This window comes from Hippichthys cyanospilos, chromosome 15 (assembly GCF_059441005.1).
Source record: "Hippichthys cyanospilos isolate Australia breed blue-spotted pipefish chromosome 15, RoL_Hcya_1.0, whole genome shotgun sequence".
In the NCBI taxonomy this organism is placed as follows: Eukaryota; Metazoa; Chordata; class Actinopteri; order Syngnathiformes; family Syngnathidae; genus Hippichthys; species Hippichthys cyanospilos.
The window spans coordinates 5,534,032-5,547,230 of record NC_142383.1 but is presented as its reverse complement, the minus strand read 5'-3'; the positions used below and the strand labels follow the sequence as shown (position 1 = coordinate 5,547,230).

General features: G+C 38.7%; 1 protein-coding gene across 2 annotated transcripts; it reads left to right on the top strand.

The window, feature by feature from the left end:
• The first annotated feature begins 13 nt into the window (after positions 1-13).
• On the top strand, positions 14-12,138 carry nars1 (asparaginyl-tRNA synthetase 1). Of its 2 annotated transcripts, none has more exons than XM_088435454.1 (15): positions 14-206; positions 2,190-2,272; positions 2,914-2,979; positions 3,653-3,745; positions 3,851-3,940; positions 4,117-4,195; positions 4,278-4,348; positions 4,429-4,515; positions 5,221-5,442; positions 7,950-8,149; positions 8,582-8,717; positions 8,807-8,920; positions 9,475-9,606; positions 10,950-11,081; positions 11,172-12,138. In XM_088435454.1, the coding sequence occupies exons 1-15, from the start codon at positions 44-46 to the stop codon at positions 11,301-11,303; spliced, it is 1,800 nt and encodes a 599-aa protein (XP_088291580.1). In that variant the 5' UTR covers positions 14-43; the 3' UTR covers positions 11,304-12,138. The 2 variants fall into 2 exon arrangements, with proteins under 2 accessions (XP_088291580.1, XP_088291581.1); XM_088435455.1 differs by having other exon boundaries at positions 19-185.
• Positions 12,139-13,199: the final 1,061 nt, after the last annotated feature.

The following is a 13,199-nucleotide window of genomic DNA, read 5'->3' as shown; positions in this document are numbered from 1 at the left end:
CAGCGATTGCGTCAGAATCAGACTCAGGATCAGTTGTGTTTGAATGCGAAGGACTACATGTCAGACACACTGCATCAGGACTGGTATAACCGGCACTTTTTCTCTGCATTGTGTGTTCTACGAATTTATTTTGTCTGCGCAATACAACAGCGCCTGGACTGATATGGCGACGGATATAACCAAAGGTGTGGACCAAGTGTCTGTTGGTGAGTCAGATTCCATAGTAAATCTGCGGGCTAAGCATGTTAGCCAGCTAGCTCCGAAGGACATGTGTGTCTAACCAATTGCATCAGTCACAGACATGCTAGTAGTTAGCATGCTAGTAATTCCCAAGCTCTAGAATTCACCCAAATTTGGGACTGATTCGCGGTGAATTAACCTACTGATTACGTGCAGGAATAAGTGCCGTGTCACATTGTGGGGTTATCATTAAGACGTGAAAATGAAAACATTGTCGCCGAATGGTAAGACTACACAGCTGTCATTTAGCTGCACAGACTATGGTTACGTCAGCCAATTATGGTCACTTATCGCCACGAGCAAATTTACACAAATCCTGGAAAATAAACGATATTACTCGTCACCGGTAGTATCGTTACGTTTGGTGCAGTGCTTGAGTGAATAGAGGAGACCTTTAATTTTGTATTTCCCATTCTTTATTTCATAATATCATTCATCGTCACGTCTGGAACAACGTTCATTACTAAACGATAAGGTTAATTAAAACAATTAAAGCTAATTGTCTGATTTTTACTTTTCACTGTCATACGATCCTTTGATCCAAAATCGTTACTCTAATTTGTGTTCCATATACCACATGAATTATTTAATTAGATGTATAACGATACGTTGTTGAAACCGATGAGCCCTATTTCAGTTTGTCCTGCTACCAAACCGAAATTATTATTAGCTTAAGTTTCTAAATATAGAAAAGCCACAGAACTACATTAAGTAAATATCAGCAAGTCTCTCTGATGCCATGTGACCCGAGGTGGCTACCACTGATGCCAGTTCCAAAAAAAACCTAGGAGAGTAGAACAGAATAATGAAAGAAAAATGCCTTGCACTTCCATCCATCCATCCAAGTTGTTTATCCTCACGAGGTTCAAGGGCATCCTGGAGTGTATCCCCGTTTTTTGCGGGCAGTGGGCGGGGTACACCTTGAACTGGTTGCCAGCCAGTTGCAGAATGCACAAAGTTGAACACGCATACGCACACACAAACACACTTAAGGACAATTTTGAGTGTCCAATATACCTACTATGGATATTGTGTTTGGAATGTGGGAGAAAATCAGAGTACTTGGAGAAAACCACACAGGGAGAGCCTGCAAACTCAACGCTTGGAAGGCCAGAGGAGAGCCCACGACTTCCGCACATGAGGCAGACATGTTAGCTAGTCTAGCCATCTACTCATCCATCCATTTTCTGTAGCCGCTTATCCTCAATAGGGTTTCTGGCGTGCCTATCCCAGCTTTCACCTTCAGTAGGCGTGGAACCTTATATGAAGGATCCAATTCACCAATTATACTTTTTTTTTCGGAACATGGATGCATGTTTTTTGAAAATGGGAGGAGACAGGAGTGCCTGAAGAAGACCCACGCGACCACTGAACCCAGGATCTCTGAACTGTGAAGCAAATGTGCTAACCAGTCTGCCACTGCGCCGCACGATTTATTACTACAATTACTACAATTCATTGATTAAAACAGAAAACCGCAGTCCCCTTATCTTTATGCTTCTTAAGTCATTATCTTCCATCAAAAATGAAGACATTAACCTATTTTCTTATTACGCTGACCCATGTGACATTTATTATAAACAGAGGTCCTCAATAGGCTCACTACAGTCCTGATCCAGGTGCCTTGGTTATAGAGGTGTAACAAGATAATGAAAAAACAAAACTTGAAGAACTCTACTACACTGAGTCATAACTAACTCATTGGGTCTTTGAAATGACAGCTGTGACACGCCCCTTCCAATTCACTTTTTTTTTTTTTGCCTTTATAGGATAACAGGCCATCAATTTATTCCCAAACAAGACACCATTTTAATTTTGTTAAATGGTAATCATAATTTGTAGGTTATTTCTAGTACTACGACTCAACATACACTCTGTAGTTTGTCATCAATCTTAAAGTACGGGCTGTGGAGAATTGTTTTTATTACGATTTTACTTGTAAATTTCAGGGGAAGTGTATGTGTCGGACAAATGTGGCAATGACCAGGATGGAGATGGGTCTGAGCAGAAACCCTTCAAGACACCCCTCAAGGTCAGAACTGTACAGGAAATGTTTCACTTTGCATTTTTAACATTTAGTTGTGATTCACATTTAAAACTAGCCTACCACTCTTACTACAGATGAGTGAAACAATCTTAATTCATAACATCATTTGCCAAGATGGTTTGTTCTCTTAAATTGTCACCAGTGTATTTAGTAGTAAGAACAACAAAAGTACAACATAAGTACATTTACAATCTATGCTCTATTTAATATAGTCAACATTTTCCTTACGATATTCGATGGACCCCTATTACCCTAAACACAACACTTTGATTTGATTATTGTTTGTGAAGAAATAAGATGATTTTTTTTTCAATCCTTTTTTTTTTTTCAATCCACGGGGCGGCCATTTTTCTACTTGCTGTCCACAGAAAATGACAACCGTTGCTCAGGGCTCCGTTAATGACAATTAAGGCTCACCTTTTTTCTGTTTCCTTTTACAGCAGGTGGCAAAATGGCCGCCACCTGAGCTGGATGGATTTTTACTTCATATTTAAAAAACAAAACAAAAAAAAACAGTATGCTATTGATCTGGGACAAGGAGTTTTATAGTTTGAATACACTCGTAATATAAGTAATGGCACAAAAAAGGTTAGTGACATCATACTGTTTTCGATTTATCTTCACAGGCGCTGCTCTTTATTGGCAAAGAACCATTCCCTACAATCTACGTTGACTCACAGAAAGAGGACGAGGTAGGATATCTTTTTGTCAACATTTCCTTTTTTTTTAAACTAGGGCTGCTACTTATTTTTGTTTTAGCAAGTAATTAGCCATTTAACAAGTAACAAGTAATTAACAAGTAAAAAGTAACAGTCACAGTCAATGGGAACTCAAGGCATTTTTTTTTTTTAAAAGCATGATAGTAACATTAGTCAAAACACAATTAACTAATTAATAATGAGTTTGTGGAAAAAGAATGAAGCAGATGAGTTAATCTGGTTTCATACTATTAATTCATCACGTTTCATGCAGCTCACAGGTGCAGACATTTTGGCCTAAATGTTGATTGAACTTGATATCAAACTGCTTTCCTTACATTGCAAATGTCACATGACCAAAAGGCAATTTGATATAAATTTCAGCAGTTGATGGCACACAATGCAGAGCCCCACCCCCTCGCCCCCCAAAAACAAAACAGTTGTTCTATCTGCATTATGTGGCATTATATGGCAGAATGTTTCGCCCAATACAAGGGATGATTGACATAATAATTTTGCAAAAACATTTTTTATCAATCCAGTGTTGCAACCCTCTTTCTTATTGATATTAGTCCTTCTTTATTGAAAAGAATGATGTTTCTGGCTTAATGTGACTTGATTACTTGGTAAATTTCAGTATTTTTGGTATCTTATTTGTTTTTGTCAGCGTTGGGTAGCCATCTCCAAGACGCAGATGAAGAATGCAAAGAAAGCTTTTAACCGTGAACAGGCCAAGAATGAGTCCAAAGAAAAGAAAGAGGTGTGTGCCTCATTTCTCCTTTTATGTCTGTTGCTGCAATAACAACATTTTTTTTTGTCCTCCTTCCTCTGACTTGTATTTTTTTGAATGATGTTTGATGTACAGGCAGAAGACAATGAGAGGAGAGAGAAAAACTTAGAAGAAGCCAAGAAAATCATCATTGAAAAGAACCCCAGCTTGCCTGATCCAGAGACGGTTTGTCTTTGGTCATATTGCTGTTCAAGCCATATTCATAAATGTTTTTTGATAAATCGAATGTTGATATGTTGTAAGCAAAAATCTGAATTCCACAGCGGGACTCATTTGACAGTAATCTCATTTAACCTCCCTTTAGCTTTGTTTTATCGGGATATGTCTTTGTGTTTTTGCAGGTTAAAATCAATGATCTGGAAGCAAAGAGAGGTCAGAGAGTCAAAGTCTTTGGATGGGTGCATCGCCTAAGGAGACAAGGTTGGAAGACTTCATCTCATGTGTGAATGGCTTTCTTCACTGCTGCCTATAAAGTCAACTCATTTTAATTGTCTATGTACAGGGAAAAATTTGATGTTTATTGTGCTGAGAGATGGAACTGGTTTCCTGCAGTGCGTGCTGTCTGATAAACTGGTAAGTTTTTTTGTTTGAAAATATCAATTTATAAATGTATGACCATCTACCAACTGACTTTTTTTTTTTTTTGTCTCCAGTGCCAATGCTATAATGGCTTATTGTTGTCCACGGAGAGCAGTGTTGCACTCTATGGCACTGTGACTCCAGTTCCTGAAGGAAAACAGGTGAACATGCCTGCTCATCATGCTCACAAGCAGGAAAAAAATGATTGAATAGTTTGCAGGAAATTTCAAATAATGTCACTTTTGTACACGTTTATAATATTATTTGTAATGTGTAAGGGACAAGTATGACTGTATTTTTTCTATGTAAAACTATTTACATCAGGGGTGTCCAAAGTCGGTCCCCGAGGGTCGCTGTCCTGCATGTTTTCCAGGTTTCCTTTCCTGACACACCTGTTTCAAATGATCGGGATCGTTATCGGGTTTCTGCTGAGCTTGCTGATGAGCTGATCATTTGAATCAGGTGTGTCAGGAAAAGAAACCTGGAAAACATGCAGGACGGCGGCCCTCGAGGACCGACTTTGGACACCCCTGATTTACATGATTTGACAACTTTGAGCAGTCAAAGTGTGCTGCTGATCAGATGCTTTTGCTGTTGGCTAGTGTAAATCCAGCAAAATTTAATGCAGCTCTTTTTACATTTTTTTATCGACAGTGTTTCAGACAGCATAGTTCAATGGACTGATCCACTTTTGGATATTGGCGCAGTCTACCTGACAGATTATAGGTGACGAAACCTGTTGTGATGGTGGTTATCTAAATTACGCATATTGTGATGGCACAGTCAGTAAAATTCAGAACCACTTGCTCACCCACACATTTTCACATTGCAAAAAAAAAATAAAAAAGCTTTCATTTCTCTCCTAGGCGCCAGGAGGCCACGAGCTCCACTGCGAATTCTGGGAGCTGATTGGCCTAGCGCCAGCAGGCGGGGCCGATAACATCCTGAATGAAGAGTCTGATGTGGATGTTCAGCTTAACAATCGACACATGATGATCCGAGGAGAGAACGTATCGAAGGTCCTCAGAGTCCGGTCCACGGTCACACAGTGCTTCAGGGAACACTTCTTCAGCCGTGGTTACTATGAGGTGAAGCATGTTATCAAGATCTTGCTTTAACAGGACAACTTAGTAATGCAGGACAAAAAGTGAGCCTTTTTATTCATAATAACTTTTAACATTTCAAACAATTTTTAAGTGTGAAAATTTACGCCGGTATTTTTCTGGATTTATCTTTCTATAGTTCTTCTCCATTCGTCTTTTCGCTTCAGGATTCGCCACAGGCAATCGTTGCCTCTATCTAAGCTTGTCTTCTGCATTCTCTTCTCTCAATCCAACTACCTCCATGTCTGCTTTCACTACGTTTATCAACCTCCTCTTTGATTTTCCTCTCGAAATTCAGCTTCCTACTCCCTATAGATTCACTTTTTCTCCTCAGAATATGTTCGGACCGTCTGCCACTCTGACTTTGTCTCCAAAAGCTCTTAACATGTGTTTTCATTCCTGTCTCTAAATTAACTGCTTTCAATGGCTGTTGAAGGAATTGCTAGTGTACATATTAATTAACTCATTCATTGCCATTGATTGCTATGGACGTCCAATATCCATTTTTACTGGGCTAGCAACGAATGTGATTATTATTCTACATGTAATTTTTCGCCGCTGGCATATATAAAAGAATAAAAATGTATTACTTGCAGTAAATAAATAATACTGCCAATTCACTGAAGAAAAATTAACTCATTCACTGACATTGATGGCTATTGACGTGAAAGATCAATTTTTACTGGGATGGAAGTGAATGAGCTAATCATGTTTAATATTTAGGTTCATTAGGCTGGCCGCTTTTCCAAGCACACCTGGGAGAAAATGCACTCTTAACAGATGCCAATCTCCAGTATAAATGGTCAGGTTCAATTTTGAAACTGATCATTGAGTCTTTGGTGACAATTATCAAAAGGCGGTAATTTGGTTCATAGTCAGTTTAACATTCTGTGTGTAACTGGCTTTAATTTACCAAAATAAATGGCTTACATTTTACTCATTAGCAATAAATAAACAAATAAAATGACATTTTACTTATTTATCCATTTTCAGTCATAAAATGTTCTTATTTATATAGTGAATTTGTTCAAATTATTTTTCGCGTATGAATAATAACTTCAATATGTATTTTGCCACTTGATGTCGACTGAAAATAATATCACATGCTCAAATCTCAGGTAACAACCTATCACAACTCATCTGTTTTCTGGGTTTGGCATGTAATATAAGCAAGCTGAGCTGTGATTGGTGGTTAACTAAGCTATGTGTGTATGTGATGTCATTTCTAGTCATAGCAAGGTGGCAAAATCAGTTTTTAAAAACATTAATTGTACATGAAAACAAATTTAACCATCAAAATAGTTTGAGAAAATATTAACTATTTACTGCTAAACATTGGTAAATAAGTAAGGCTTAAGGCTGGACAGTTCCTGATTCCTAGTCCATTGCACACTAGTTGCATTCGTTATTTAATTGCTGTCTTAAACCAGTGTTGGTTTAATTCAAACACTAAAAATATAGAATCTGAACATTTTTTTGAGTTAAAGGGATCATAACATGAAATGTCAACTTTTTGGAGCTGTTAACCATGTTCCAATGTTTATTTCGCACCCTAAACACTGATGCACTGATGCATTTCTAAGTATTTCTTACTTATTCTGCGCCCTCACACCTGTGCGCCCGTGCAGATGAAAATGGCTTGAAGTGCACTTATGACGAGAAGAGCAAGACTGGAGCTTTTTGTACTTCCCCAACACTTCCCCCTAGCGCCTATGCAAGAGAAAATGCACGCCGACCTTATCTACGTCTTTTAATTTTGTTATGGTTCCGGAGTTGTGGAGGAGAGATTTTGCACCGAGTTGCTCAAGTAAACAGCAACGTTTCATTTATTAGCTACAACGCCTTAATGTACAAAATGCTGAAGTGGCCTAAATGTGTGTTTGGGAGCACACAGCCGGACAGTCAACGTCAATAGTAAAAGATTAACCCGCGGGCGGAACTATTGTTATGAATACTTGGTTCCCAAAGGGAGTGATCTGATAGAAGGAACGCATGTTATTGAGAGGGATGTAATGGCGTCTTTTTGCATTTTAATGTAAGTAAAACGCCTGTTTTTGGGCCCGTTTATCAGGCTGTTAGAATAGTCTCCATCAGCCAAGAGCCTCGTTAGGATGAGTGGGAAAGATGGTAGATGAATGCATGTTTCGGCCAGCCGACATGGAACGTTATGAACAGGGGGTGAGACCGCTACACAGTGAGTGGTGGTCTTTCTGAAAACAAGCTTGTTTACTTTCCGGTTAGAAATACCAGCAGCATAAAACTCATTTAATAAAAAAATATAATTGCCAATGTGCCAAACATAATTTGTTTGCACATATTACAGTGTGGAAAGTACTTAAAGATCATGTTACAGCCCCTTTAAGATGTTGTCAGCTGAATCATATCATCTGATTTACTCAATGACACCATTGCACTTGCTTAATCAAACTCAGTTTTACTGGCCACATTCTTCATCATGTCTTGTGACATATACTTCCCTATTTCCTTTGCAGGTCTTCCCCCCAACTTTGGTGCAGACCCAGGTGGAGGGCGGCTCCACACTGTTTAATCTCAACTACTTTGGCGAGCAGGCTTACTTGACGCAGTCCTCCCAGCTTTACCTGGAGACATGCATACCTGCGCTGGGCGACTGCTTCTGCATTGCGCAGTCATACCGAGCCGAGCAATCCCGCACTCGCAGACACCTCTCTGAGTAAGCAGGATATTCTACTCTAGCCAAGCAAAAAAAAAAAAAAAAATGCAACAGAATTGCATTCTTCAGCAAATAACCTTAAAGTCAACTTAGAAACACAGCACAAAAAAACATGTCAAGTTAGTCACTAGTAGTTGCTGCAAGCTAAAATCTGTAATAAGCTGTTTTCTTGTATTACATTAACTTAATCACTGCCGACCCAGCTGGTTTCATGCTTTCCATATTGCTGGTTGTAAACAGCGGTAAATGGGCTAACGAATTAACTCGTGGATGGAACTAAACAATGGGAATACCAAGAAAAAAAAAGTTAAGACGTAGATGACAATGAATGAGGTAAAGGTACCCGGTGCTAGCATACGAAACAAAATGATCTCTATGTGAAGTGGATAGACAACATATTACAAAAGGCCTCTTGTCTTATTTTCTTTGCAGGTACACTCACGTTGAAGCAGAGTGTCCCTTCATATCCTTCGACGATCTGCTGAACAGACTGGAGGACTTAGTGTGTGATGTTGTGGACCGAGTGCTAAAATCCCCTGCTGCGCAACTGCTCTTTGACATCAACCCGGTACTTAATGAGATCAACTGCACCATTTCTGATTATTTTGGGGAGGAAATTCCATTTTTATTTTCGGGTTATGTAATCCTTTTCTCTAGGACTTCAAACCCCCTAAAAGGCCTTTCAAGAGAATGAACTACTCTGACGCTATCAAGTGGCTCAAAGAACATGATGTCAAAAAGGATGATGGCACCTACTATGAGTTTGGAGAGGTAAGCATGACATAAAGATCTTATGACGAGAAGAGCATGACATAAACATGTTCCCTTTTAAATGATGCCACATTTATCAGATGAGCAACTGAGGTGATTATGTTGGTTGCATGTTTATATTGTTAAATTGTTTTTGTAAGCATATATTACATTTTTGGTAAAAGAAATCATGGTCAATACAATGAACACCTGCGATTCATGTTGTGAGAGTTATAAATAACAAAAGACAGTTTTTCTATGATAACAATTATTCCATCACATGTAGAACAGGAAGTGCATTTAAATGCCACCAAATGGCGCCAGTGCACTGCACATTGCTCATACAAGCTTTTTGCCTGAACATTTGAAATGGGAAATAATCAAGGCAACTTATCCAAATAGGTCAATTTTTAAATTGCAGACTAAGAATATGCAAGGCTTCCCTGGATACTGGAGCAGTACTTTATATATTACATTTCTACTTTCCAAATAATTCTCTCGGACCACCTGAACATTTTTTTATGTTAAATGCTCATAAATCTAATTTGCCCTTTCTGTATTTTTGACTCTGTCAGGATATCCCAGAGGCCCCAGAGAGGCTGATGACTGATACCATCAATGAAACAATTCTGTTGTGTCGTTTCCCGGCTGAGATCAAATCCTTTTACATGCAGCGCTGCACCGAGGACAGACGACTCACGGAGTCGGTAGGCACAGTTATTGATGGTACTGGCCTCCCTTCCGATCTATGTGCTGCACTATGCCAATAACAAAAGATTCTTATTTGGCTCAACAACTACATTATTTACACAAAACTCAAAATTCAGACTTACCTGTATACTTTCAAATCTATTTTTTTAATGTTTGTATCAATATGGATATTGGGGTGTGTGAAAAATGTATTTCAATTTATTTGCTGTTGAATGTATTTGTACACTATGTATACTGGGTAGTTGAAAACTTAGCCCATGTAATAATTTGATCTACCTATGCAAAAGCTTGCAGATGACTTAATTACTTTAAAGACAACATCTTGGGTAGGGCTGGGAGATAAAAACTTGACCACGTCAAGTAAGTCGACTTTAAAAATAGCTTGACCAAAAGTATACGCTTCTGAGTGTGGCTAGAGTCATGCTTGCGCCATCTATTGCTTCAAGGATCTGCATTGTGGCAAGAGACAAAGACTCCCCTAAAAAACTGGAGAAGTCACAAGTTTTGGATTATTTCCAAATAAAAGAAGAGTGACAACAATAATTATATCGTGCAAAAGCATACAGCAGCAGTACTTTTGGAGAAAAAAAAAAAAAGACACGTATGCAAAGACCATCTTGACGTTCGGCTCCATTGCCTGTCTTGGAGCCCCACCTAGTGGCTAAATGACTGTTGCTTAGCTTACTAGTGTAGTAGTTGGGGGGAGGGGGGGGGGGGGGGTCATTAAAGAAATTAGCACTCTTAGTTTCCCAAAATAAAGGATAGACACCCAAAAAGCACAAGAGCCGAGAATATATCCCATTACTCCAAACAAGACCCAAGTGGCTTGGTTTTAGGTGTTCAAATGTTAACCAGTAGGCAACAGTCAAGCAAGAAACATTCCCAGTCAGCTTGTCAAAAAAAAGAACAGGAAATTATTATATATGTATATATATATTATTATAACAGGCAGCTCCACTCTGAGGTTTACCTATGTAATATTGTTGAAGCTTTGTCTTTAAGAGACTATTACATTTGTGATGTAATTAGGACAGTCTGTATATTTGAACTAAATAGTAATTAGTATATGTTGACCTTAAATGATATTCGCTTGTGCACTAATGCTAATTGTGATCGCTAACCAGTTAGAAGATAATAATGAGTAGTTATATCATCTCAGGTCAATTCACTGTCAACTAAATTATTAAAACAAATCAAGTAACGTGCAGGTGGGAGAAATTAACCGATTATTTGATTGAATAATCAACAGGTTAATTGATTTTAAAACTATTCGATAGCGACAGCCCTTTTCCCTGTTAAAATTGACCATGAAGCCCGATGTGCGAACTTAACCCCGCAGGTGGACGTTCTGATGCCAAACGTGGGTGAGATCGTAGGAGGCTCGATGCGTATCTGGGATGCTGAGGAGCTGTTTGAGGGTTACAAGAGGGAGGGCATCGACCCAACCCCATACTACTGGTACACTGATCAGGTACCCGATCACATTCCGACTGTTTGTTGCTCTGCTTAAATTAGTATTTACTACTTAAGCGTAATTTTTTTTCTCGGTGGTACTGTTTAGAGGAAGTATGGCACTTGTCCTCACGGTGGTTACGGCCTTGGCCTGGAGCGTTTTCTCACCTGGCTGCTGAACAGACACCACATCAGAGACGTCTGCCTTTACCCAAGATTCATCCAGCGCTGCCGGCCCTAAACATACACACATTAACACACGGGTATGGAACACTCACTCCAGGCCTCTTCTGTGTAAGCGTCATGTAAAGCTCAATATTGAATCAGTCAAACAGCAGAATTATAAAGCTGTTCCACTTTTATTTTTGTCTGTTTAATTTCTCTCATTTTCCAAGTTGAGAACCAATCACATGCGCTCTGCTTCTGGTGTCCCCTCATTCGTTCAGTCGTGTCGGCTTAATCATGTCAACTTGTGCACTCAACAATAACCAAACATATTTCCTGTAATTGTGAAGTACTGAATGTGCTTGATGATGTCCTGCCTTAAATGTAGTCTTTCTGGCTCTCGCAATGCTCCGAATGAAGCTTAGCAAATAATCGAAAGTAGGGCTAGCTTAAAGTTTTTTCCAATTGGCGCTTCTTTTTTCCTCTCCTGTCCAAATTTTCGAGGAGGAAGAGATGTCAACATTTTCTGGTGTCTTCAGGATGTTTACTGAACAAATAAATGTCTGGTTTTGATATGAGAACACTGTTGGAGGCGTGGCCTTCCATGAGACGAGGACAAGGCAAGCAAATACACATTGCACACGGGTATTGATGATGCTGATGTGTATTCAGTTTTTGGCAAAACTTCAAATCACTAGAGTAACTTTGGTCATTTTGTGCTCTGTGGAGCAGAAGAACATTTGAATGCTGTCTTGCAAGGAAATGAACAAAAGCCTGGGCTGCTACTGGGTGCATCAGGTGATTACGGTTATGTATGTGGCATCAAATGTTTGTTCTGTTCATTTTTTGTGATCTGAGAAAATGGAATTATTCAACACTCAATAAAACAATGCAAACAAATGACCGAGTAATTATCCTAGAATTTGGTGTGTTATTTTACTGATGGTTTTTTCTGCTATGCACAGTGCAGTGAAAGAGCCTGGGATATTTAAAATCTCCTGGAAAAAAATGGTTTTAAAAAACTTCTCTGCACTTCTTCTCTGACCCGCGTTGGACAAGACAAAAGTTAAAATGATGACAATAATTAAACTGTTTATGCCTATATTTAGATCAGGATAGATAGTACTTGCTGCACATACAGTGCTGTACATGGAGTAAAAATAGTCATATAAAAAACTATAACAAAAACCGTAAATAAAACAATAAAGCAATACTGAGTCTCATGCTAAAGTGAAAAACCATACAAGAAAAATGTGTTTTAAGAATATTAAAAATTGGCAGCGAAAAAAAAAAAGCTTTCCTGATGTTTAATGCAGTGGTGTTCAACCTTTGTCAATGGTGTACCTCTGATTAAAATATTTTTTTTCAGCAAAGCACTGCTTGGCCAGCACAAACCATGTTGTTTTTGTATGTTAAAAACAACAAAAATTACAATAGATCTGTACCATCTGATTTACTAAACTTAGGAAGTTGTAGCGTGCATTTGCATGTTATATTCAACAATGCCGGAAGATGGGTTGTGTAATCTTGTTTTAATTGCGTCACTAATGACTATGTGCATCTGTTTGAAACGTACCTCCCCCCTCCCCCAAAGCATGCCCTTAAAGGACTTCAAAACAAATGCATACAACTACTATAGCTATTTAATTTGACCTCCAAATTTTTGAATTGTCGTGTCCAAGAGTTTCAAAACATTTTGCACAACATGTGGGTTGTCTAAATAGGAACTGAATGGCAAAATTCAGGACAAATGTTTCATCATCAACCAACACACTTCCTGTATCAGTTGGAGTTGGTATTTAAGCTCGTTTTCCCATTTTGACCATGAAATCAATATGAGTCTGACATTTAAAAGAGACCTCAGAAGGGAGGTCTTAATTATGCTTAGTCTCAAATTGTGACGATAATATGCTACATAAAGCCTGGAATTATAATGGCATTTAACCCGAAAACCGAATACTGTAAGCACTAG

What these genes read in the sequence shown, in the direction of transcription:
- nars1 (XM_088435454.1), top strand. Translation starts at nt 44, where the DNA reads ATGCGAAGGACTACATGTCAGACACACTGCATCAGGACTGGTATAACC. An exon ending in CCTTCAAGACACCCCTCAAG is followed by an intron (nt 2,273 to 2,913) that starts GTCAGAACTGTA and finishes TTATCTTCACAG; the next exon opens with GCGCTGCTCTTTATTGGCAA. An exon ending in GCGTGCTGTCTGATAAACTG is followed by an intron (nt 4,349 to 4,428) that starts GTAAGTTTTTTT and finishes TTTTGTCTCCAG; the next exon opens with TGCCAATGCTATAATGGCTT.